The sequence below is a fragment of the Oncorhynchus tshawytscha genome, linkage group LG04 (genome assembly GCF_018296145.1).
Source record: "Oncorhynchus tshawytscha isolate Ot180627B linkage group LG04, Otsh_v2.0, whole genome shotgun sequence".
In the NCBI taxonomy this organism is placed as follows: domain Eukaryota; kingdom Metazoa; phylum Chordata; class Actinopteri; order Salmoniformes; family Salmonidae; genus Oncorhynchus; species Oncorhynchus tshawytscha.
Window position 1 is genome coordinate 12,971,450 of NC_056432.1, and position 26,675 is coordinate 12,998,124.

General features: G+C 41.6%; 1 protein-coding gene across 1 annotated transcript; it reads left to right on the forward strand.

Annotated features, from left to right (window-relative positions):
* The first annotated feature begins 13,213 nt into the window (after window positions 1-13,213).
* aqp3a (aquaporin 3a) lies at window positions 13,214-25,319 on the forward strand. Its single transcript, XM_042320347.1, has 6 exons — window positions 13,214-13,520; window positions 23,589-23,715; window positions 23,917-24,054; window positions 24,180-24,295; window positions 24,397-24,614; window positions 24,973-25,319. The coding sequence occupies exons 1-6, from the start codon at window positions 13,413-13,415 to the stop codon at window positions 25,178-25,180; spliced, it is 915 nt and encodes a 304-aa protein (XP_042176281.1). The 5' UTR covers window positions 13,214-13,412; the 3' UTR covers window positions 25,181-25,319.
* Window positions 25,320-26,675: the final 1,356 nt, after the last annotated feature.

A 26,675-nucleotide genomic window follows, 5' to 3' on the forward strand; every position in this document is an offset into this window, starting at 1 on the left:
CCATTAAATCCATTATCTCTGCTGCAGATGAGTTTATTAGGATCTCTTTTAGTCCTCCATTTGGAGTAATCTTCCAAGAGTCCTTCAACATTAAAATACAATTTATAATACGATCACATTTTCACATTTAACACACTATTACAGACATAATACACTGACATATTGACCAGATAAATACTCTTTAACAGTCTGAAATTATAGATTGATTCCTTCATCTACCATATTCCTGCACAACCTTCCAATTTATTGTATTTAAATGGTCCTAAAGTATTGTTTGAATTTATATATTGAAAGGTTTCTGGTTTGCTCAGATACATTTTTCCATTTCTTTATTGCTCTAAATTGAAATTTTATTTAGCCTATTTCTCTTTTCTGTCTGTCCACCATCTGTGTTATCCAATCTAAATCAAATTAAATGTTATTTGTCACATACACATGGTTAGCAGATGTTAATGCGAGTGTAGCGAAATGCTTGTGCTTCTAGTTCCGACAATGCACTAATAACCAACAAGTAATCTAGCTAACAATTCCAAAACTACTACCTTATAGACACAAGTGTAAGGGGATAAAGAATATGTACATAAAGATATATGAATGAGTGATGGTACAGAGCGGCATAGGCAAGATACAGTAGATGGTATCGAGTACAGTATATACATATGAGATGAGTATGTAAACAAAGTCGCATAGTTAAAGTGGCTAGTGATACATGTATTAGATAAGGATGCAGTAGATGATATAGAGTACAGTATGTACGTATACATATGAGATGAATAATGTAGGGTATGTAAACATTATATTAGGTAGCATTGTTTAAAGTGGCTAGTGATATATTTTACATCATTTCCCATCAATTCCCATTATTAAAGCGGCTGGAGTTGAGTCAGTGTGTTGGCAGCAGCCACTCAATGTTAGTGGTGGCTGTTTAACAGTCTGATGGCCTTGAGATAGAAGCTGTTTTTCAGTCTCTCGGTCCCAGCTTTGATGCACCTGTACTGACCTCGCCTTCTGGATGATAGCGGGGTGAACAGGCAGTGGCTTGGGTGGTTGTTGTCCTTGATGATCTTTATGGCCTTCCTGTGACATCGGGTGGTGTAGGTGTCCTCCAGGGCAGGTAGTTTGCCCCCGGTGATGCGTTGTGCAGACCTCACTACCCTCTGGAGAGCCTTATGGTTGTGAGCGGAGCAGTTGCCGTACCAGGCGGTGATACAGCCCGACAGGATGCTCTCGATTGTGCATCTGTAGAAGTTTGTGAGTGCTTTTGGTGACAAGCCGAATTTCTTCAGCCTCCTGAGGTTGAAGAGGCGCTGCTGCGCCTTCTTCACGATGCTGTCTGTGTGGGTGGACCAATTCAGTTTGTCTGTGATGTGTACGCCGAGGAACGTAAATCTATTCCTAGTACTTACTGAATGTTTGTCTCTTACCAACTGACTGCTATTATGAATGGAGTTAGTCCTCTTTAAATGGTGTACATTGCGAAATTAAATAATCATGTTTTTTTTAAACATTTTCTTTTTGATTGATGACTAACCAAGAGCATTGTGCATGACTACAACAGAAGAACCATATCTCCACCTTAAACCAATCCTTGCTGCTTTGTTCTGTTCAATCTGCAGCCTGCTGACGCATTTCCCCAGACCACAGAACAGTATTTCACCTGACTCCCAATTTAATGCTTGAGTTGTTTGCTTAATCTTTCCTTGTAAATATTTAGCTATCCTGATCATGCATGCTGTTTTAATAAACAATTGTTTTTACATAGATTCGTTTTTTGAGACCATGAAAAGCAGTTGTCTAGCTGCACTCCTAGTAGTTTGGTTTCTGCTACTTCCTCAATTTGTACTTTGTATGACTGTACACAATACAATGCTGCCGCCTCAAGCCCATAATGCAGTAATTTTGTCAATTATTTAATGATCCACTAAATCAAATACTGCACTAAAATCTAAAAATAGTACCATTGAGCCTGTGGTCAGTCATGTCAACCAATGCACTGGTAGTGGAATGGAATTTGCTGTAAGATGATTGGCTGTGATCAGATCATGCTGTTCCATATACTCCCATATTTGTCTACTCACAATACCCTCCAATATCTTACTGAGTGAAGGGGGTAGACTAATTGGTCCGCTACTGGCAGGAGTAATGGGTTCTTTGCTGTCTTTTGGGATTGGACACAGTTTAGCTTCCATACACTTGGCTATATCCCCTTTTCCAGTGACCAAATAAATATGTATTTCAGTTGAGTTGCATTCTGGGGAGCAGCATAGCGAAGTGAAAAATTGTCCATAAGATCATAACCTGTAGATTTACCATTAGGTAGTGACTTCAACAGGTTTAACACCTCAACTGACATTACTTGTAGACTAAAAGAGCATTTGTTTTGTTGTTGCTCATAATATGATCGTACAACCATTGGACAATAGCTTGTTTGGAAGAATGGGTGATTACATTATCGCTCAGTAAATCAATTTTCTTTGTAAAACAATCTGCAGAATGATTGGCATTATCAGCTGGTTTTATTGTTCTCCCATCAACCTCCACACTAGATGGGTATGATGAAATAGATGTACCAAGTAAGCCCTGAACTGTATTCGATAGCTTTTTAAATTTTTTTTTTTTTTACAATCAATACAATCAATAAAAGCATTTTGTCAAATGTTTTTTTTTAATGATTTAATTTAACTGCATAATTACATAGTGTTCTATAATTCTGTTCATCAATTTCTAGTTCAGATTTGGCTGCTAAGACTTTTGCCATATTTGGAGATGGACGAGCCCCAACTGTACTCTTTCTTACTGGGGCATGATGGTCCATTACCCCAGTGAGCAAATCAATAAAACATTTTAAATCATTTAAATCATCCTCTAGATAAATCAGCTCCCAGGGTACAGCAGCCAAATCATTTAGAAATAGCTTAAATGTGTAAACATTTCTCTTGACCACAATCCTTGGGGTTTTCTTTGGAACCTTGGTGTTCATGATTATGGTCTATCCAGCCCACTGGCATTGATCTGGTTTGTAAGCATTGCAATGGTACATTACAGAAGATCAGTTCAATGCACATGTCTGAACGGTGACCTAACTTAGTTGATGATCTAGTTCTATCATTACCCATCTTTTTTTCTAACCACAGCTCTTGACATATCTCATTCATTTAGTTATATTTGAATTCCAATTTATATTAAAATCACCCAAGTTCAAGACATCTGTTACTATCTGTGACCTTGTCAAACCCCGTGCATAAATCATCCAGATAGTACACCTTAGAGCTAGGAGGTCTATACACACATCCTACCAATATGGGTGCCTGGTGAGGCAGATGTACCTGAGCCCATAGTGCCTCTACTTGACATACATTAAGGTCATCCCTTCTCTTAAAAGGTAAATGATTCTGAATGTACAGAGCTACACCCCCACCATTGCTATTCCTGTCCCTTCGATGTAGACTATCCATGATTCCTGTCCCTTCGATGTAGACTCCATGAATGTTAATTTTCCCATCATTTACAGATGCATCCAAATGTGTTTCAGTCAAAGCTAAAATCTGAATATTACTGATGTTGACTAAGTTAAACTCGTGTATTTTGTTAGGAAGGCTATATACATTAACCTTAGCTATATGCAACCCTTTCCTTGTCAAGTGGAGATCAATAGAGCATGTATTCATTATATTGGAGATCAATAGAGCATGTACTCATTATAGTGGAGATCAATAGAGCATGTATTCATTATATTGGAGATCAATAGAGCATGTACTCATGTATAGTTGAAGTTGTCATGATACACTACAACACAAAATCAGATTTGAACATTGGATTAAAATAGCCAGGTAGTTACTCTAGAGTGTGGTGGATGAATCAGAATTAGTTGGGTAATTTAAGTAATTAAGATGTCATATCTGCATAAAATTCTTATGTGATATACTTTTTATTAGAATGTATTTCTAATTGCAACTGCCAACACTAGAGTCCTTTCTTCCCTCAGCTGGGGCTCACTTGAGGTCAGGCTTGTCTTTTACATGTCTCTGGTGCTATGCAGAATATCAGAAAGGGAAGAGGACAGGATGGAACATTGTCTTCATATGTCAACGTATCTGTTTAACCAATCAATTACTGTCTCCACAATGTCTGTGCGCAAGTCACTCCCCTCAGTGAGCTTGTCCAGGAGAGGGTTCAAGAAGGGGTTTTACTTTAGATGGGAGTATCTAGAGTTGACAATTGAGTTATGTCATTGGATGAAGTAATGGTTCTGTGCTGTGAAGTACCAGGAATGAGATTAGAACCTCATTTTAGGGACCAAACTGAACGGTAATTTATAGCGAATGCTATCTGGCTATGGGATACTCCTCTCTCTCAAGTAAAAGTCTTTCTTTGTGAACTGTTCCTGAGATCTGTGGTTCGTCATGTAGGTTGAGAGGGGTGTATCTTGGCTATAAAAGATCTTTGTAATATTCTGTAGTCACTTTCAATGGTTCATTAGAGAGAGCGCATCATTGAAAGTCAAAGGCTATTGCAAAGCTCTTATTATTAAAGATGTTGTTTAAGTATAACTCTGACTGGTGTGTGAAGTTTAACTCTCCTCATTTGGTAAAGCAGAAATATGCCACCACAAGTCCCGATACAGTTGGATTAAAATAGCCAGGGAGTTCCTCTAGAGTCCCGATACAGTTGCCCGTTGATGTAAAGTTTATTCATCACCAAGGAGATTTGTTGGTTCAGGCAACGCTTTTCTTTCATATGGGATAGTTTTTTTTCTCCTTTCATTGATATCTGTGGGGAAGTGATCATTCATTCCAAAATCAGTGTTTGAGTTCTCTGCCCCTGCTCTTCGCCATTTCCTTTTGCTTAAAATGTTCAAAACATGCAATAATAGCCTGTGGACTATTCCCAGAGGCCTTGTCCATTCTATGGACTGGAGAAAGTGACATTTACGCCCATCTGTGGGCAGTTTCAGTTGAGGTGACATAGTCGTGGAAAGTGTCCTCACAGCTTCTGCTGTTGTCATTCTCTGGTATCCCTGAAAATATTAGATTGTCCCGCATTGATTGTCCCCATGGTTTCTTTAAGTAGTTTGTTCTCCCTTTGCATCAACTCCACCTTGCCAGCAATAGAGTCTACAGTACCTTTCAACACTGTGTTCTCTTTCCTTAGATCGACAATCGGACATTGGCTGAATTCTAGATGTTGTCTTGTAGTATATCCAAGATATTAAGGTTGGCAAGCCTTTCATTGATAGATTTCAACAAGTCAACATCCATATCCGTAAACCACTCTCCACGCACACCCGCTTGTTTGGGGATGGTTTGATGCCATTGTTGATACGGCTTTGCCAACTTGGATTTGGTTTGTTTTGTTGAATGGGTTTGTTGTGCTTGAAACCAGTGACATATTTCTTTGAGATCGTCAGTACCCTTCGTCAGTGAATCATTCAAGCTCTTCCATGGATTCTGAATCATCCAGCGTGTTTGCAGGCAGAGTAAAATAATGACAAAACAACTGATGTATCTTTCTGGACCTACAGTTGAAGTCGGAGGTTTACGTACACTTAGGTTGAAGTCATTAAAACTAGTTTTTCAACCACTCCACAAATGTCTTGTTAACAAACTACAGTTTTGGCAAGTCGGTTAGGACATCTACTTTGTGCATGACAAGTAATTTTTCCAAAAATTGTTTACAGACAAATTATTTCACTTTATTTCCACCATAATTTGCAAATAAATTCATAAAAAATCCTACAATGTGATTTTCTGGATTTTTTTTTCTCATTTTGTCTGTCATAGTTGAAGTGTACCTATGATGAAAATTACAGGCCTCTCTCATCTTTTTTTTTTTCATTTTAAAGTTTGAAGTTTTCTTGTTTTTCAATCAACCAACAAAACACATTCCACATTCACAGATGTGACAGGCTTAAAAAAAAGTAAAAAAATGTTATAATAATACATTTGAAAAAAAATACAATTAAAATGAAAGATTAAGAAAAATAAAGTGTTTTTATTTTATTTATTTATTTTCCTTGGTGCATATATATATATACACACACCCACACATACACATATATATATATATATATATACATGCATACATACATACATACGCACGCATACTCTACAATATAATTGAAATAAAAACACACAAAAAAACATATATAACACTTGCAGCAGCACTATCAAGGTTCTCATCAGCTATTTCTATCCTTCGCTGAGACGACGGGCCAATAATTTGTTTTTAGGTTTTACAGCACCTTACACAACATGTATCTGCACATTTCCCTAGTCACCCGTTCACTCTGTCCAGTTTGAAATATAGTTGAATAGTGGAGACCAGAGTCTATCAAACTTGGGCTGTCTCTTGTGGAGGTCATAAGTGAGCTTTTCAAGAGGGAGAAAGTCAACAATCTGGTCAATCCACATTTTAAATGTAGGAGGGGTATTAGAGGCCCACAATAGAAGAATACATTTCTTAGCAAAGTATGTAATAGTCATAAGCAAATTTTCTCTGTCAGGATCAAGAACAAAGTCCTGCTCGGCATTAAGAAGATAGACACACGGGGTCATATCAAACTGTACCTCTAGTATTTTCTGTGCAGAATCTGGCAATCTCTCTACAGCTCCAAAATACATGCATATAGGTTCCACTTTCAGAGGTACATCTTTTACAGTTAGGAGACATATCTGTTTTCATTCTATGGAGTCTCAAAGGAGTATAATAAAATTTGTACAAAAATGTGTAGTTAGATTCTTTCATTTTCACATTAGTAGAGGTGCAGTATACCCTGTTGCAAACCTCCGCCCATAACTCATCACTGATAGTCAGACCAAGGTCCTTTCCCAAAATGATTTTCAAAGGAGTAAAGGAGGTGCCTCCTTTCTCAGAAAGGAGATATTTCTCTATCATCTTTTTAAGTGGGAGAACTTGCACAATTGGTGGCTGACTAAATACTTTTTTGCCCCACTGTATATGTGGGAACTTCAAGATTGTTGGAAAAGCATTCCAGGTGCAGCTAGTTGAGAGAATGCCAAGAGTGTGCAAAGCTGTCATCAAGGCGAAGGGTGGCTATTTTGAATAATCACAAAATAAAATATATTTTGAAAATGTTTAACACCTTTTTGGTTACTACATGATTCCATATGTGTTATTTCATAGTTGATGTCTTCACTATTATTCTACAATGTAGAAAATAGTAAAAAATAAAGAACAATCCTGGAATGAGTAGATGTTCTAAAACTTTTGACTGGTCATGTATACTTCCATTTGGTGTTGGCGGCCATATCTCTGAAATCCATCCCATCCTGTTTGTCTTTACTGTATATTAGCCGTAGTTGGCTAGATAGCCAACAAGGGATAAGAACTTGGCCAGCCAGTATGGCTGTGGAACATTTAGGACGAACAACATCTATAGATACAGAACAAAGACCATGAGTAAACGACCTTGGGTAGCAACCCTAGATTTGTGTCGTGACTATATCTTGTGGACGGATGAAATAGTTTAAATAAATTAAATCAAAATAACGTTTTTTATGAAAATATGTCAATCGTTACTTGAATATGTTGGTTACCTGTCGTGTAAAAGTGATAATGCCCTCACAGCCGGTGTTTGGAGGATATATTGTGTTCTATACTATCTATTGAATCTTAGCCTATGCCGCTCTGTTGTTGCTCATCCACATATTTATATATTCTTATTCCATTCCTTTATTTAGATTTGTGTGTATTAGGTATCTGTTGTGGAATTGTTAGATATTGCTGCACTGTCGGAACAAGAAGCACAAGCATTTCACTACACTCACAATAACACCTGTTAACCATGTGTATGTGACCAATAAAATTTGATTTGATATTGGCACGGTTTGCCTGCCCTCGACTTCGTCTCTGGCCTAACAACTCCTGTGCCAATATATCCTCCAAACACCAGCTTCTATGGCATTATCACTTAAATATGCACCACACAGAACACTGCAACTGCCTGTGCAATGCAAACGCAGTGTTTCATTGGAAATGAATGTTCTTCTGGTTGTACCAAAATGCAATGACACTGTTAGTGTGATCGAGGCATTACGACGCTTCAGACGATTTTGTGAGAAGCCTGATTTTCGGGATGTCTCATGGTCTGACAAACACTGCTCTATCTCCGTCACTTTTCACCGCAGATGAAATCAGATCAGGGCTCATAGTCTTGGATACCTAAATATGGGCCCAGATCAGTGGCGATTTTAACATGTAAATCTAATTTTAAAAAATGTTTTTGATGTATGCCAGCAAAGCTACAATACATGAATTGCACTACAACGGTGACAAACGGTTCCCACAAACTATTAGGCCTACATAAAACTGTCCCAAAATCAGTCCCAACATCTTACCACTACTACACCTGGCAATCAACAGAGCCTTGTCTGGCAGCGAAACAGGTCATTCAGTCTCGTTAACTGCCTTTAAAAAAACATAGCTGATATGGCTGACTTGCTTAAACAAATGTGGTTTCTACTGACAATTGAGATGTACGAACTATGACATAAGAGGACAACGAGTGGATGAGGTAATCCGTCATTTCAATGAGCGAGCTAGAATAGACTTAGTCAATATAACTATTTGTTCAGCACTTGAAATGTACAGCAGCAGAATTCAACATGGGATGTTCTTACAGTATTTCCCTCTACACCAAGTCAGAACCGTAGGATAAATAAAGGAAGCATATAAGCAGACAATATTCAATGATTACATTTCCCTAAAACAGGTTACATGCGCACCACCAAGTCAGAACAGTAGGTGAAATTAAGAGTGGTAAAAAATACCAAATTATTAGGGTGAGGCACTTGGACTACTAACATCTTACTACACAACAAACTTAGTATTACTTTCTTAGCTACAGTATACATATCTCCCTGGCATATTACATCATTTATGCAGCAGTATACAATACATTTTTGGACTCTCATTGTTGTGCTATGCTTACTTGAACAGGCAGTCCTTTGTGGGCAAATTTTGTTGTCAAAGAAAGAGAGAGGCCGGATTTACAATTACGAGTTGGATGACCGTTCAAAACGTATTTTCCCTGTCGGACCTCGTTTATTCCTGACTTCCCAGATGCATTGCTTGCAGTTAGCCACAGTCACGATTCCTTCCAAACGACTCATTGTGGAATTTTCCATTTCCAACTTGTTGTGTAATGTTTATGTGCAATGGCCGAGCACAGTATTCTCGTTTTACGTATAATTTCTCTTCATTATTTCTCTTCATATGACGAGGATTAAAAAGGATTTGCCAGTAGATTGTCGACTTGATTCATGATGATGACTGCTAGCTAAGATTTTGAAAGTATGATGTTGACACGATCAGTCCAATCAAAGCTACTTTACATATACTGTGATTTGATGCAATGTTATCTGTGGCCAATGACCTTAAGCCTTCTTGGAAGGGCACTTCTAATGTAACTCTATGGCAGCACCCAAAGGGCTTGAATTTTCGATGTCCACCTTTACACTTGGCGGTGACGTAGTGTCCCCAAGAGTGACAGAACACTGAGCCAGTCACGGCGAAATGCTCCGTATATTCGGCTGACTTGCCCCACCACCACAGAAAGCACCGATCTAGGCTGAAACACCTGCATTTTGGTGTAAATTGTGTTTTGAGAACATTTGCCGCAATCTTACGAATGTTCTGGGAACTTCACAGAACCAATTTTAGGTTTGCTGGGTAGTCTGTCATGCTCAAGAATACCACAAAATGTTGTGCAATTGGTGTTAGCATCGCAGTGCTAGCTGCATTGCAGTGCTAGCTGTGTCACCAGAGATTCTGGGTTCGAGCCCAGGCTCTGTCGCAGCCGGCCGCTGCGACAGAGGGGCGGCGCTCATGGGGCGGCGCACAATTGGCCCAGAGTCGTCCGGGTTAGGAAGGGTTATCCTTGTTTGCTGGCAGGGGTATCCTTGTTTCATTGCGCACTAGCGACTCCTGTGGCGGGCCGGGTGCAATGCACGCTGACCAGGTCGCCAGGTGTACGGTGTTTCCGCCGACACATTGGTGTGGCTGGCTTCCGGGTTGGATGTGTATTGTGTCAAGAAGCAATGCGGCTTGGTTGGGTAATGTTTCTAGGACGCATGGATGCATGGCTCTTGACCTTCGCCTCTCCCGAGTCCGTACGGGATTTGCAGCGATGAGACAGGACTGTAACCACTACCAAATGGATACCATGAAATTGGAGAGAAAAAAGTTCTAAAAACAAATATAGAGAACATGAATGTTCACAAAAGATGTTTACATACTGAGGAAATTCTAAGGAGAGGCAATATGTTATCCCTAATCAAGCCCCATTGTGGAAATGTAATCATCTTCCACATAATCATGTTTTTTTAGCAACAAACTGGACGCGTGCGCAACAATGGGGAAAAACAGACAGGGTTGACTTAGATTGGTGACAACATGTTAGCAATATTTCTTCTCCAATGTTTATTGAAAGCATAAATACATTTGCACAATGAGCACTTTTCTCTCAAATACAGTACATCGATACAATTGTTGGTTAGCTAGCTAGCACATTTGATGTATATTAGTATTAACATTAAATAACTTAAAACAAAACATGGTATGAAGAACAAACAGGCCACTTAAGATTCCCCACATGGCAGTTTCTTGTCAGTCTTGTTAGCAATCTGGCCATCCAGGACAGGATTTTCTGGCAGGTGAGATCTGGCGGGACCATTCTAGCCAATGAGAGGGCAGATACGCGTGTGCGCAACAGCACAAAGTTGTTTTTCTCAAAGTTTCCAGAATGCCAAGGGTATCCACTTATATCAGAAACATTTGTAACAGCCTAAACATTATAAAACGTCTATTTGATCAAATAAGCCTCACGTAATTCAACAATGTCATAGACATTAATACTGAAATGGGCTTGTCTCACGCTGACAGATTTTGGGAGGAGTAAATTCTTTCGCTTGGCCTCTTCCTCTCTGGTTTTAGTGTTAAGTAATATTTGTCTTTCAAAAAGTCTGAATGACACCTGACGTGTCACAACAAGATAAACACAAACTACATAAACACAATGGAGACCATTATGTGCACCACCACCGCAATGCTTTTCTCATGAGTTAGCGGTAACTGCATATATGGAGTGTGTCTGATAGTGGACGTTGCGAAACAAGTGGGAGGATCAACACAAGTGGGTGTATCGAAACCTAACCCCACAAAGTAGAACTGCACTGTTAGTCACATGTTGTCAACATGTGGTCAACCCTCCATCTGGAGACCTCCTGGGTATTCAGGCTTGGCTTTTGATCCAACCCTGAAACATCCAAGTCTGCTTATCAAGGAACTGTTGAGCAGCTGATGTTTAGGCTACAGTGTGGTTAGACTAGGGCTTGAACAAAAGCCTGCACACCCAGTAGCTCTCCTGGAGGATGATTGCCACCCTTGATATAAAATCTTGCCCCATTACAACCAAATACTTTAAAAATATATATTATTACTTTATTCAATGATTCAGAGATCAAATGGATAAAGTGAGCTACTTCAAATCAAGGTATATAACTCAACATGAATATGTAGTTTTTTAAATGATTGATATATGTGTGCCTCCATTAATTAAATTGATATAAATTATGAAACAAATTTCCATGACGTTTCATGACCTTAAACCCTCATTTTCGATATGTCACGGACAGATTCACAGACTAGTGGCAAATAAAGTTGAACAATTAAAAAAATATGTTTTAACCTTTATTTAGCTATGCAAGTCAGTTAATAATAATAATCTCTGGATTAACTAATGTTAGCTAAATGTAGTAATGAATCATTTGGCTACAAAACTTTAAATGGACAATTCTGTGAACGGTATTGTGCAAGTTTTAAATTGACACAGTACCTGTTAGCAAAGGTGTCAGCTAGAGATGACATGCAGGAGCTTGCAGGGATTTGTAGTTTTCTATGATGTCTACTTTGTTGCTAATAAGCATTTTCCAATCTGAGAGTAAATAGAGTGGAATATATTGATAATAGTCACCTTGTCCGAGAGAGATTTACATGGTTATGAAAACATCACGCCAGGGAAAGCCTACACGAAACACAGCCCTTTTAAGTGATTCTACAATCCCCTATGGAAAAAAAATGAAAAAACTGTCTCAGCCTCATTGCAAAATGTGTAGAATAGCATAAGATTAGCTATAAAGCCACAATTTTCTTTCTGCCACCTGACAATATGTTTAGAATTGCAGGAAATGAGCTCTTCCTCTTCTGACGTTAAGTCTTCTGATTCTCACACTCTCTCTTCTCCTTTTAGTCCATCCTGTTTCTTTGTTCTGCCTGAATCGTCATCACCATGTACTGTTCCTGCTTTGTCTGGTCTGAATAGAGTTGCCTGTCATTATATCTCTATAACCGCTCAAAATGTATGCTTCTCACACCAAGAAGCAGTGTGACCCCCCTGTTGAGGTACTAGAGCACATTGCGTTCAACTTAACTGTGAAAGTATAGATTATACAGTATATTATAGATCAATCAGTTCTTGAACAAATATGATGTACCTTGATGTTTTTCTGTTATCTGCTATATCCAACATTGCATTTGATATATCAACACAATAGGAGGCCCTACACAGTACATTGTGAAGTAGCAAAGCACAAAATACAGAGTACAAGTAGTCTACTTCAATTCAAACATATATCACACTAGCATGAGTAGAGATACTCAACCCAACACTCACATACAGTAAACTATGGCTGTCCCTTTCTTCCCACAAATATCTAAAATACTTTAAACATTTTCAGTATAGTGGATTTCATGTTCTGTCAGGTAGATCTGAGTGCACTCAACAAACTGCCAGCTTCATTACAGACACCATGCAGGGCCCTGAGGCAGGCTGACTTGTGTCAAGCAAAGGGCTGTCAGACAGTTCTGAGATCTGTTGATGTATTACCAGATGAAAGTATGGCAAGCTCATAAAGCATGTGTAAGGTCTATCCCTATAACTGATTTTGAGTAAATCTGACCTCTATTCAGACCAGACAAAGCAGGAACAACATAGAAAATGGACAGGTGGAAAGGAGAAGAGAGAGAGTGCGAATCAGAAGAGGCAGAGAGAGAGAAAGAGAGAGTGTTTGGGATTTACAAGGGAGAGACACTGACATCTATAGAGAGAGATTGTGGGAGGGAGAGAGAAGGGAGTGTTCGAGGAGGCTGTCTTTGGCAGGAGCCACAGGAAATCCAGGTCCTATAAGAGACGAAGGCCAGGGCCTCATCCATCACACACACTCAGGAGGACCTACCTACCTACTGTCACCAGACACAGTACAGGAGGCCAGGGCATCAGCCATCACACATACTCAGGAGGACCTACCTACTGTCACCAGACACAGTACAGGAGGCCAGGTCATCAGCCATCACACATACTCAGGAGGACCTACCTTGCCGAGCAGCACTGAACCATGGGAAAACAGAAGATATGGTTGGACAAGCTGGCACGGAACTTCCAGATCCGTAACCTGCTGCTGCGCCAGGCTCTGGCAGAGTGTCTGGGTACCCTCATCCTGGTGGTAAGAGACCCTCTATCTCTCACCACCTTACTCACATTCTCATTCATAATATGTATAGTCAGGTTATCCTCACTCATTATCCACATCTATAGTCAGGTTATCCTCACTCATTTTCCACATCTATAGTCAGGTTATTCTCACTCATTTTCCACATCTATAGTCAGGTTATCCTCACTCATTTTCCACATCTATAGTCAGGTTATCCTCACTCATTTTCCACATCTATAGTCAGGTTATACTAATTTTCCACATCTATAGTCAGGTTATCCTCACTCATTTTCCACATCTATAGTCAGGTTATACTAATTTTCCACATCTATAGTCAGGTTATCCTCACTCAAGCTTTCCTTGGAAGAGTAGACTGCATGTTTTACTTTCATGATTCTTTGCCACAATAAATATTAGTTTGAGCATATTCATACCTGTATCTCCTTGAAATATGACATTGCAGGTTACATTTTCTTGGCTCCTCTTGTCTGTATTAATTCTGAATTAACAATAACTCGAGTATAGACCATTGTTGCAATGCCAAGATGTGAGAGCGATGGATACTGGTGGATAAGTTCAGCATGGGTTTACAGGTTGTGCTAGACTTTGCACTTGACTTCAAAGTGACAGGAGTCTGGAATGTGAGACTCATATAGGCAGCTGTAAATCACACTCCTTGAGTCTGTACAAAAATATGCTTGCTCTTGTTGGCAAGAACATGGACACATGATACCGGCATAACGATCCAGGATCCTAAGCTCCCCCGACAACCTCATGCCCTTCTGCTGCCCTATTTGAGTTTAGTGTGTGTGTGTGTGTGTGTGTGTGTGTGTGTGTGTGTGTGTGTGTGTGTGTGTGTGTGTGTGTGTGTGTGTGTGTGTGCGCACGGGCATGTTTGTATATGTGTGTTTTTGAATCATATCCATAAACACACATTCACACACATACGTGTGTTTGTAAATGTGTGTTTGTAAATCTCTGTGTACTTGACACATTGTGTCTGCCATATTTGTTCCTTTGTTCCATTCTTCATCATGGTGACATGGCACAAGACTTGTTGATATTGAACACTGAGAAATTGGTAGTCTAGAATTCAACATACTGTACATTGTGTGTAAGATGTATTTCCCTGAGGAGCAGTGCTTGACTTGGACTGAAATATGTATCGGTACTAATGATTTGGTGCCGTTACTGTTTATATTCCGATGCAGGAACTCCACAATACTCTGGAGCTAATATTTTATAGGAGGTTCAGGATCTCAAGCAGTAGAACATTTGAGAGCTTCAATTTAAGCACAAAACTATGATATTGTAACAATTTGTTTTTAAAAAGAATATTAGGGATGATTGCATCTTGTTTGCACTTTTGACCGCTGTTGTTTGTTTCCCTCTTAGAGTGGCCTCTTCCTAGAAGGACTCATCCCTCCACATCACTCAGCTTTAATAAAACTGACAGATTAAATCTTCCCTCAGTCATTCACATAAAGGAACCCAGACCCTAGGCCATTGGTCACGTTAAATAAAGAAACAAGACAAATTAAACAACCCCTGCTATTTGTATTGTTATCTGGCTCTAGCAGTCAATGGCCACTGAGCACCTAGCGGACAGTTTAGTGAGTACACAACCTGCGGGTCTCTAGGCAGTTAACTTTCACTATTTGGCTCAGAGAGTTGATGGAGGGATCATTCAGTCTTACGATTGCAGGCTCTTTCACACACGTTTTAAACAACGTTTTTCGTCACTGCTTAATGTTAATGTATGTTATGGGAGGAAGTATTGGGAGTGACAGCGACAACACAATGGGTGAAACGTGAACACACCAAATGCTCTCCAGGACACAGGTTGGCGTCATCTATTGAGCTAACGTCATCAAGTTGTACTAATGACTAAGTAATATAATGAGTGAACAGGTAGGCGTTCTAATGACTGGTTCTCAGGTAGGGAGGAGGAACGAAGGGCAGGGCAGGTAGGGAGGAGGAACGAAGGGCAGGGCAGGTAGGGAGGAGGAACGAAGGGCAGGGCAGGTAGGGAGGAGGAACGAAGGGCAGGGCAGGTAGGGAGGAGGAACGAAGGGCAGGGCAGGTAGGGAGGAGGAACGAAGGGCAGGGCAGGTAGGGAGGAGGAACGAAGGGCAGGGCAGGTAGGGAGGAGGAACGAAGGGCAGGGCAGGTAGGGAGGAGGAACGAAGGGCAGGGCAGGTAGGGAGGAGGAACGAAGGGCAGGGTTGTTTATCTCTACGTGTATATGTGTGTTTTTCAGTGTGTGTGTTTTTCAATGTGTGTGTGTGTGTGTGTTTTTCAGTGTGTGTGGTTTTCTGTGTGTGTGTGTGTGTGTGCGCATTAGATTTGGCATGCGCACAGCTTCACCCCTATATATGGAGAACAGATCTCTGCATTCTTTACAATTGTATACCTGACTCCAGTTTACACTGAAGAAATAGGAAAAGAGTGAAACTAAACTGAAGTCGTCAATTAGAAGCCTCTGAATGAATGTGGTGTCTCTGGAGTGAAGGGGACCACTTCCATTTCCAGGTGGTCAGTGGGGAGCCGACAGGCACTCTTTGTCTCTGAAGGTCAGCGGGTGACAGTGACTCTATCAGCAGACAGGTCTTTCCTGAGCTCTTACAGGATCACCTGTGTGTGACAGGCGGTTGGACATACAGAACACGTCCTTCAGGCCCCAGCGGTGGTGTGCATGTGCACCTCCCAGGAAACAATACCGTCCTTACATAAACCCAGGAATTAGGGGGAAAAACAGCAATAATTGTTCTCCTTATATTTCAGCTTCATTTCTGAAACAGTCTGTGTGCTCTGCTTTGCTTAAGTCCAAGTGGCGGGAGACCACATACTGCCACACAAAACCACGGCTGACCACCCCCCAAATCACTATCTTCAATCAATGTTCATAGGAGTGCATAACCGCGGGAAGTAGTTTGGGGAAGAAATGTGCAGAATAAATGTGCTGAGGACGACTATATCGGTCTTCTAATACAGGACTAGTAAAGGCCCAGTGTTATGGTCCTCTAATACAGGACTAGTAAAGGCTCAGTGTTATGGTCCTCTAATACAGGACTAGTAAAGGCCCAGTGTTATGATCCTCTAATACAGGACTAGTAAAGGCCCAGTGTTATGGTCCTCTAATACAGGACTAGTAAAGGCCCAGTGTTATGGTCCTCTAATACAGGACTAGTAAAGGCCCAGTGTTATGGTCCTCTAATACAGGACTAGTAAAGGCCCAGTGTTATGGTCCTCTAATACAGGACTAGTAAAGACCCAGTGTTACCGTGCTCTATGTCAGTCCTCTAATACAGGACTAGTAAAGGCTCAGTGTTATGGTCTTCTAATACAGGACTAGTAAAGGCTCAGTGTTACCGTCCTCTAATATAGGACTAGTAAAGGCTCAGTGTTACCGTCCTCTATGTCAGTCCTCTAATACAGGACAAGTAAAGGCTCAGTGTTATGGTCCTCTAATACAGGACTAGTAAAGGCTCAGTGTTACCGTCCTCTATGTCAGTCCTCTAATACAGGACTAGTAAAGGCTCAGTGTTACCGTCCTCTATGTAGGTCCTCTAATATAGGACTAGTAAAGGCTCAGTGTTATGGTCCTCTAATATAGGACTAGTAAAGGCTCAGTGTTATGGTCCTCTAATACAGGACTAGTAAAGGCTCAGTGTTATGGTCCTCTAATATAGGACTAGTAAAGGCTCAGTGTTATGGTCCTCTAATACAGGACTAGTAAAGGCTCAGTGTTACCGTCCTCTATGTAGGTCCTCTAATACAGGACAAGTAAAGGCTCAGTGTTATGGTCCTCTAATATAGGACTAGTAAAGGCTCAGTGTTATGGTCCTCTAATATAGGACTAGTAAAGGCTCAGTGTTATGGTCCTCTAATATAGGACTAGTAAAGGCTCAGTGTTATGGTCCTCTAATATAGGACTAGTAAAGGCTCAGTGTTATGGTCCTCTAATACAGGACTAGTAAAGGCTCAGTGTTACCGTCCTCTATGTAGGTCCTCTAATACAGGACAAGTAAAGGCTCAGTGTTATGGTCCTCTAATATAGGACTAGTAAAGGCTCAGTGTTATGGTCCTCTAATATAGGACTAGTAAAGGCTCAGTGTTATGGTCCTCTAATACAGGACTAGTAAAGGCTCAGTGTTATGGTCCTCTAATACAGGACTAGTAAAGGCTCAGTGTTATGGTCCTCTAATATAGGACTAGTAAAGGCTCAGTGTTATGGTCCTCTAATACAGGACTAGTAAAGGCTCAGTGTTACCGTCCTCTATGTTGGTCCTCTAATATAGGACTAGTAAAGGCTCAGTGTTATGGTCCTCTAATACAGGACTAGTAAAGGCTCAGTGTTACCGTCCTCTATGTCAGTCCTCTAATACAGGACTAGTAAAGGCTCAGTGTTACCGTCCTCTATGTCAGTCCTCTAATACAGGACAAGTAAAGGCTCAGTGTTACCGTCCTCTAATATAGGACTAGTAAAGGCTCAGTGTTACCGTCCTCTATGTCAGTCCTCTAATACAGGACAAGTAAAGGCTCAGTGTTATGGTCCTCTAATACAGGACTAGTAAAGGCTCAGTGTTACTGTCCTCTATGTCAGTCCTCTAATACAGGACTAGTAAAGGCTCAGTGTTATGGTCTTCTAATACAGGACTACTAAAGGCCCAGTGTTACCGTGCTCTATGTCAGTCCTCTAATACAGGACTAGTAAAGGCTCAGTGTTATCGTCCTCTATGTAGGTCCTCTAATACAGGACTAGTAAAGGCCCAGTGTTATGGTCTTCTATGTCAGTCCTCTAATACAGGACTAGTAAAGGCCCAGTGTTATGGTCTTCTATGTCAGTCCTCTAATACAGGACTAGTAAAGGCTCAGTGTTATCGTCCTCTATGTAGGTCCTCTAATACAGGACTAGTAAAGGCCCAGTGTTACTGTCCTCTATGTCAGTCCTCTAATACAGGACTAGTAAAGGCTCAGTGTTATGGTCTTCTAATACAGGACTAGTAAAGGCTCAGTGTTATGGTCCTCTATGTCAGCCCTCTAATACAGGACTAGTAAAGGCTCAGTGTTATGGTCCTCTATGTCAGTCCTCTAATACAGGACTAGTAAAGGCTCAGTGTTATGGTCCTCTATGTCAGTCCTCTAATACAGGACTAGTAAAGGCCCAGTGTTATGGTCTTCTATGTCAGTCCTCTAATACAGGACTAGTAAAGGCTCAGTGTTATGGTCCTCTAATACAGGACTAGTAAAGGCCCAGTCTTATGGTCCTCTAATACAGGACTAGTAAAGGCTCAGTGTTACTGTCCTCTATGTCAGTCCTCTAATACAGGACTAGTAAAGGCTCAGTGTTATGGTCCTCTAATACAGGACTAGTAAAGGCCCAGTCTTATGGTCCTCTAATACAGGACTAGTAAAGGCTCAGTGTTACTGTCCTCTATGTCAGTCCTCTAATACAGGACTAGTAAAGGCTCAGTGTTACTGTCCTCTATGTCAGTCCTCTAATACAGGACTAGTAAAGGCTCAGTGTTATGGTCCTCTAATACAGGACTAGTAAAGGCTCAGTGTTATTGTCCTCTATGTCAGTCCTCTAATACAGGACTAGTAAAGGCTCAGTGTTACCGTCCTCTATGTCAGTCCTCTAATACAGGACTAGTAAAGGCCCAGTGTTATGGTCCTCTAATACAGGACTAGTAAAGGCTCAGTGTTATGGTCCTCTAATACAGGACTAGTAAAGGCTCAGTGTTATTGTCCTCTATATCAGTCCTCTAATACAGGACTAGTAAAGGCTCAGTGTTACCGTCCTCTATGTCAGTCCTCTAATACAGGACTAGTAAAGGCCCAGTGTTATGGTCCTCTAATACAGGACTAGTAAAGGCTCAGTGTTATTGTCCTCTATGTCAGTCCTCTAATACAGGACTAGTAAAGGCTCAGTGTTATGGTCCTCTAATACAGGACTAGTAAAAGCTCAGTGTTATTGTCCTCTATGTCAGTCCTCTAATACAGGACTAGTAAAGGCTCAGTGTTATTGTCCTCTATGTCAGTCCTCTAATACAGGACTAGTAAAGGCTCAGTGTTATTGTCCTCTATGTCAGTCCTCTAATACAGGACTAGTAAAGGCTCAGTGTTATGGTCCTCTAATACAGGACTAGTAAAAGCTCAGTGTTATTGTCCTCTATGTCAGTCCTCTAATACAGGACTAGTAAAGGCTCAGTGTTATTGTCCTCTATGTCAGTCCTCTAATACAGGACTAGTAAAGGCTCAGTGTTACCGTCCTCTATGTCAGTCCTCTAATACAGGACTAGTAAAGGCTCAGTGTTATGGTCCTCTATGTAGGTCCTCTAATACAGGACTAGTAAAGGCTCAGTGTTATGGTCCTCTATGTAGGTCCTCTAATACAGGACTAGTAAGGCTCAGTGTTATGGTCTTCTAATACAGGACTAGTAAAGGCCCAGTGTTACCGTCCTCTATATCAGTCCTCTAATACAGGACTAGTAAAGGCTCAGTGTTACTGTCCTCTATGTCAGTCCTCTAATACAGGACTAGTAAAGGCCCAGTGTTATGGTCCTCTATGTAGGTCCTCTAATAAAGGACTAGTAAAGGCCCAGTGTTATGGTCCTCTATGTAGGTCCTCTAATACAGGACTAGTAAAGGCTCAGTGTTACCGTCCTCTAATATAGGACTAGTAAAGGCTCAGTGTTACTGTCCTCTATGTCAGTCCTCTAATACAGGACTAGTAAAGGCTCAGTGTTATGGTCCTCTAATACAGGACTAGTAAAGGCCCAGTGTTACTGTCCTCTATGTCAGTCCTCTAATACAGGACTAGTAAAGGCTCAGTGTTATGGTCCTCTAATACAGGACTAGTAAAGGCTCAGTGTTACCGTCCTCTATGTCAGTCCTCTAATACAGGACTAGTAAAGGCCCAGTGTTATGGTCCTCTAATACAGGACTAGTAAAGGCTCAGTGCACTACATTTGTGATTTAAAAAAAATAAAAATAAAACATTTGTAACTTGAATCTGATCATTATCTGTACAAAACAGTTAAGCTGATAATACAAGTGGAATATAAAAATACTTGCTTGGTATATGTTTTCCAGTTTCTAGAAATACTTCGCAAATGCAACTTATTTCTATGTGAAAACTGACGCTCTGATCCACAGCAACTTACAGTAGTGACCGCATGCATTTTCATACGGGTCACCTCTTGGGAATCAAACCCACAACCCGAGCATTGCAAGCACCATGCTCTACTAACACGAGCCACATCATCACAAACCACTTGATGTCTCAATGTACTCAATTACTGTATTGGTCATTGTTTTTCTTCATGGTGATGGAAAGTCTACAGGTACAAACCTAGAGGACCAGCCTATGTACAATACAGTAATGTAAATTTACAGTAAGTGGTTTATAAGGATGGTCAATTAATACTGCATAAAAAGTGGTTGTTTTCCATGTTATTTTATCAAGAAAAACATTTCATTTGATGCAGATGTTTTGTGTCTTTGTCCATGACTTTGCACTTTTGGATGTAATTGTTTAGGACAGGGTTTTGTTCTTTCTGTATTCCAGTAGAATGACAATCGCAGAGAAGGGGACAGGGAAACAACTCTCACAATTCCAACTATTGAATCCTGCTAGATATACTGTTCCTAATTTTACAACTACCTTTTTTTGGCAAGGCAGTGATGCTGTTTTTTTTTGTTGCCTGCTCTACAGAGGTCTACATTAGTCCCCGAATACCAGTAAAGGCCCAGTGCACTACTTTTGTAAAATAATGTTGTAAAAAAAAAAATACTTTTACATTTTTTTATTACTATATTTTTTTTTGGGGGGGGGGGATTTTTCAGGTTGTGCTGCAGCACCCTCAGCACCCCTGCTTCCTGCAGCTATGTAGGAGTGGCTCTGTGATGGAAAGAGTATGGTGACTTCTTCAAACTTCACCTGTTCTTTTTTCCAATAAACATTTTTCATGTATAGTGATGTTTGAAAAGACTTAACGCCGTCTAAAGCTATCTGAGGTTTCCTGTCTATGTGACTCTACCACCCTCAAACCCTCCCTATCTCCCTATCTCCCTACCTCCCTATCTCCCTACCTCCCTATCTCCCTACCTCCCTATCTCCCTACCTCCCTACCTCCCTACCTCCCTACCTCCCTATCTCCCTACCTCCCTACCTCCCTACCTCCCTACCTCCCTACCTCCCTACCTCCCTACCTCCCTATCTCCCTACCTCCCTACCTCCCTATCTCCCTACATACCCTACCTCCCTATCTCCCTACCTCCCTACCTCCCTACCTCCCTACCTCCCTATCTCCCTACCTCCCTACCTCCCTATCTCCCTACCTCCCTACCTCCCTATCTCCCTACCTCCCTACCTCCCTATCTCCCTACCTCCCTACCTCCCTATCTCCCTACCTCCCTATCTCCCTACCTCCCTACCTCCCTATCTCCCTACCTCCCTACCTCCCTATCTCCCTACCTCCCTATCTCCCTACCTCCCTACCTCCCTACCTCCCTACCTCCCTACCTCCAGTGCTGTTGGCTAAAAGGGATACCTGGGTGACCAGGTCTATCGCTAAACATAATGTTGCTGTATGAGGACACAGCATAAACTGCCTGACATTCTAGTGAGTGATTGCGTAATGCAGTCATGCAATGTCATGGCGTAATGCTGTCATGACTTGGTGTCGCTATCACCAACAAGCCATTTAGACAGCTGTGATTTAGGTTATTCATTCTGTTAGATGCTGTCTTTTTGAGACATTGCTCACTGTGTCATGAAACTTCAAACGAGTCCGAGAATAACCTTTCAGTGTAATTTAATCTGGCTAATTCAGTCGACTCTTTGGCACCATACCGACATGTTATCAGATGCCGCTGACATTTGACTACATGTCTAAAGATGGTGTCCCTGAAGTATTTTTCCACCGAGTTGGAAGCATGAGGCCCTCTGGTCTCATCGGGAGTTTAGACTGGGCTCAGTGATGTTGAACCTCTGCTAGACGCCAAGACCTTTATCGAGAGCTATGGTTCCTCGCAACTAAACGTTACTGTGGTCTCAGTGGAATGCATTCACTCCAGGGGGCCTTGCGACTGGATCCCATTTCAATCTTTAAGGTGTCCAGTTTCACTTACAGCGATTGCACACCGCTTCTGACCTGTGCTGACCTTCAGGGATGACAAATCTAGGATATCTGTTTGAACACTGAACAAAAATATACATGCTACATTTTTACTGAGTTACAGTTAAATCAGTCAATTTAAATAAATTCATTAGTCCCTAATCTATGGATTTCACATGACTGGGCAGGGACACAGCCATGGATTGGCCTGGAAGGGGATAGACCCACCCATTTAGGAGCTAGGTCCAACCAGTGGGGAGCCATGCCCAGCCAATCAGAATAAGTTTTTCCCCCCTCTCAGACGGATGTGGAGGTCTTTGGCTGGTGTGGTTACACGTGGTCTGCGGTTGTGAGGCCGGTTGGATATACTGCCAAATTCTCTAAAATAACTTTGGTGGTGGCTTATTGACATTAAATTATCTTGCAACAGCTCTGTTGGACATTCCTGCTGTCAGCATGCCAATTCCACGCTCCCTCAAAACTTGAGATATATGTGGCATTGTGTTGTCACAAAACTGCACATTTTAGAGTGGCCTTTTATTGTCTCCAGCACAAGGTGCACCTGTGTAATGATCATGCTGTTTAATCAGCTTCTTGATATGCCACACCTGTCAGGTGGATGTATTATCTTGTCAAAGGAGAAATGCTCACTAACAGGGATGTAAACAAATTTGTTCTCCAAATTTGAGAGAAATGATCTTTTTGTGCGTGGGATCCTTTATTTCGGAAAAAAATGGGACCAACACTTTACAAGTTGAGTTTATATTTTTGTTCAGTATATATAATTTATAATTACAAAGCCATTTGATGCACAAAGCTTGAGTGACTATTGCAGTGTGTTAACATTGCAAGGTGTATGTTTGGCTGTGCTCTGGAATTACACACCTAGCGATGTTGGCGCTCAATTTTTGTTGGTACTCATGTTATACTTTTCGTCTCTCCCCTCTCTTGACAGATGTTTGGTTGTGGTGCGGTGGCTCAGCTGGTGCTTAGTGGAGGATCTCATGGCATGTTCCTCACCGTGAACTTTGCTTTCGGCTTCGCTGCCACCCTAGGGATCCTGGTCTGTGGCCAAGTATCAGGTACGCACATCATATGACTAGGTGTATAGGTTCTCCTTGAACAGATTTGTTCCCATGAGTTGTTCTAAGGCTCAACCTATAATAGTCATGTGTTCTTCTGCCTGATAAATGACTGTGTTGCAGTGTTGGAAAGGTACTTCCTTTTGGAGAGAAGCCATCCTGCTTTAATGTTAAAAATCTCTCAACGTGTGTTATTCCCAGGAGGCCATCTAAACCCGGCGGTGACCTTTGCCCTCTGCCTGCTTGGGAGAGAACGCTGGAGAAAGTTCCCAATGTACTTTGCCTTCCAGACACTGGGCGCTTTCCTGGGCTCCGGGATCATCTTTGGTCTGTACTTTGGTGAGTCCTCTGACATGTCCAGGGATGGAACTGATGCATCCATTGGACGAATCAGTGTATAGTGTAACACCTTTTTAAAGTTGATGTTATCTCATGATGTTTGTCTGTGTGTAATCTCCTCACAGACGCTCTGTGGGGCTTTGCTGGAAAGCTCATCGTTACCGGGCCCAACGCCACCGCTGGCATCTTCGCCACCTACCCTGGCGAACATCTCAACCTGCTCAATGGCTTCTTTGACCAGGTTAGCATCTTCCTTCTGCATACAACCCCCAAACTGATTAGGGAACAGAACTACTAGTATATTGGGAATTCTCCATGTTAATGGAAGTGTCTCTATCTCAGGTGATTGGCACGGCAGCGTTGGTCGTGTGTATCCTGGCCATCGTAGACCCCTACAACAACCCCATCCCCCAGGGCCTGGAGGCCTTCACGGTGGGCTTTGTGGTGCTGGTCATTGGCCTGTCCATGGGCTTCAACTCCGGCTACGCCGTCAATCCTGCCAGGGACCTGGGGCCTCGTCTCTTCACCTCCCTGGCAGGCTGGGGCACCGAGGTCTTCACGTGAGTCCTCCCACAATCCTGTACACCTTTCTGCATTATTCTAGTTGCCTCCTCATCTCTCTGCTTGTCTTCACACCTCTTCTCATGTATCCTAGCACTATACGTCTACCCCTCTGTTGAATGTCCTGGTTCGGGCTTTGTGCGTTATTGATATGCAGATGAGACAAAATGGTAGATGGTAATGATGGAACAAACAGCTAAAAGCAGAGGATTAAGAATATATCTTTCTCCGGTCTCTTGTGTAATCCATGTCTTTGCTTTCTCTCTCTCTCTCTCTCTCTCTCTCTCTCTCTCTCTCTCTCTCTCTCTCTCTCTCTCTCTCTCTCTCTCTCGCTCTCTCGCTCTCTGGTCCTCACAGTGCCGGTAAGTGCTGGTTCCTGGTGCCCATCTTTGCCCCGTTTATAGGCTCCACCTTCGGGGTGATAGTCTATCAGCTGATGGTGGGCTACCATCAAGAGGGAGAGGCTCGTGACAAGAAGAGGAGGGAGGATGAGGAGAAAGAGGAAGCCAGAGTTAGACTCACTAATATCACCAAAAAGGATGTCCTAAAGGAAGAGATGGTATGAGTCTCTTAACCTACCACTCTCCAGAAGCCTTCACTCCCTACTACCACCACCACCACTACCACCACCACTACTACCACCATCACCACAACCACCATCACCTCAACCACCACCACTACTACCATCACCACCAACACCAACACCAACACTACTACCATCACCACCACCACTACTACTACCACCACCCCCACCACCACTACTACCTACTACCATCACCACCACCACCACCACTACTACTACCACCATCACCACCACTACTACCACCATCACCACCACCACCACTACCAACCCCACCACTACAAGCATCCTGTAACCCTAAAGCGAGTCCCAGTGGGGGGTATGGTCTCCTGGAGGGCCGGTGGGTCCCTCACCATCCTTGACTCTGACAGCTGTGTGTCTGTAAGGAGACAAATACAGCACACACATGCACAATGGACCGCAGTCTTTTCCATAGCATTAGCATCGCTCCAGTATATTTAGCTCTAGGCTTTCTTTGTCTTACATTGCAGCTTAATTGTGTCCTTAAGTAAAAAGGGTGAATGTCATGACTCAAACAGAATTATATTAATTCTAAACATTTAGAAGCAATGGAAGTTTATATCCTAATATCTTTAGGGCTACTGTTTGAAATGTTTTCTATGTTTTATACTGATTGTATGTGTCTCAGAGGAGGCTGGTGGGAGGTGCTATAGGAGGATGGCCTATTGTAATGGCTGGAATGGAATTAATGGAACGATATCCAACACATCAAACATATGAAAACTACATGTAGTTGACTCCCTTCCATTAATTCAATTCCAGCCATTACAATGAGCCCGCTCGTCTATTGCTCCTCCCACCAGCCTCCTCTGATGTGCCACGACCAGAGTACTGGAATTTAAAAAATGTCAATGTCAACATTCCTCTCACAAGGAAATGCCTGCTTTTTCTTGTTACGGAAATTGAACGAATACCTTCAAACAGTGAAGTTGAATTTAACCAGATGTTTTCCTGGTTAGAGGAAAGAGAACACCTCTCTATGGGATAGGTAGTGTGATAATGACTTTTGATTAATGCTTGTTATGTCATTACATGTAATACAGACTGTATACTGTCTATCTGTTGGCAAGGTAACAAGACTACAACCAGAAAACAATCCGTTCTGTATATCTTATTGTTCAGAGTGTTAACAACTAGCTAGCTATGAAGTGTTCAAGCAGTACACTTTGATTGTTTCATGGCAACACAGCCTTCTGACCTCTCATTGGAGTGATGAAAACCACTGTTCTACTTTCCTTCATCAGCTCTTGGGTTTCTCACCATATGAAAACATTTGAGATTCATTGATTTGATTCATTTTCATTGGGTTTGATTGCCAACACTTTTTGCTTGTAAATATTTGCAGTATTTAAACCTGTCAATAAAACCACTGCCATATGTGCCTTGTGTCAGTAACACGTTGCTAGGGTTCTAATGCCTGTGCCCTAAGGCCTTTGGTATATTGTTAGTTGGGTCATGT

What these genes read in the sequence shown, in the direction of transcription:
- aqp3a (XM_042320347.1), top strand. Translation starts at nt 13,413, where the DNA reads ATGGGAAAACAGAAGATATGGTTGGACAAGCTGGCACGGAACTTCCAG. An exon ending in GGTCTGTGGCCAAGTATCAG is followed by an intron (nt 23,716 to 23,916) that starts GTACGCACATCA and finishes TGTTATTCCCAG; the next exon opens with GAGGCCATCTAAACCCGGCG. An exon ending in TGGGGCACCGAGGTCTTCAC is followed by an intron (nt 24,615 to 24,972) that starts GTGAGTCCTCCC and finishes TGGTCCTCACAG; the next exon opens with TGCCGGTAAGTGCTGGTTCC.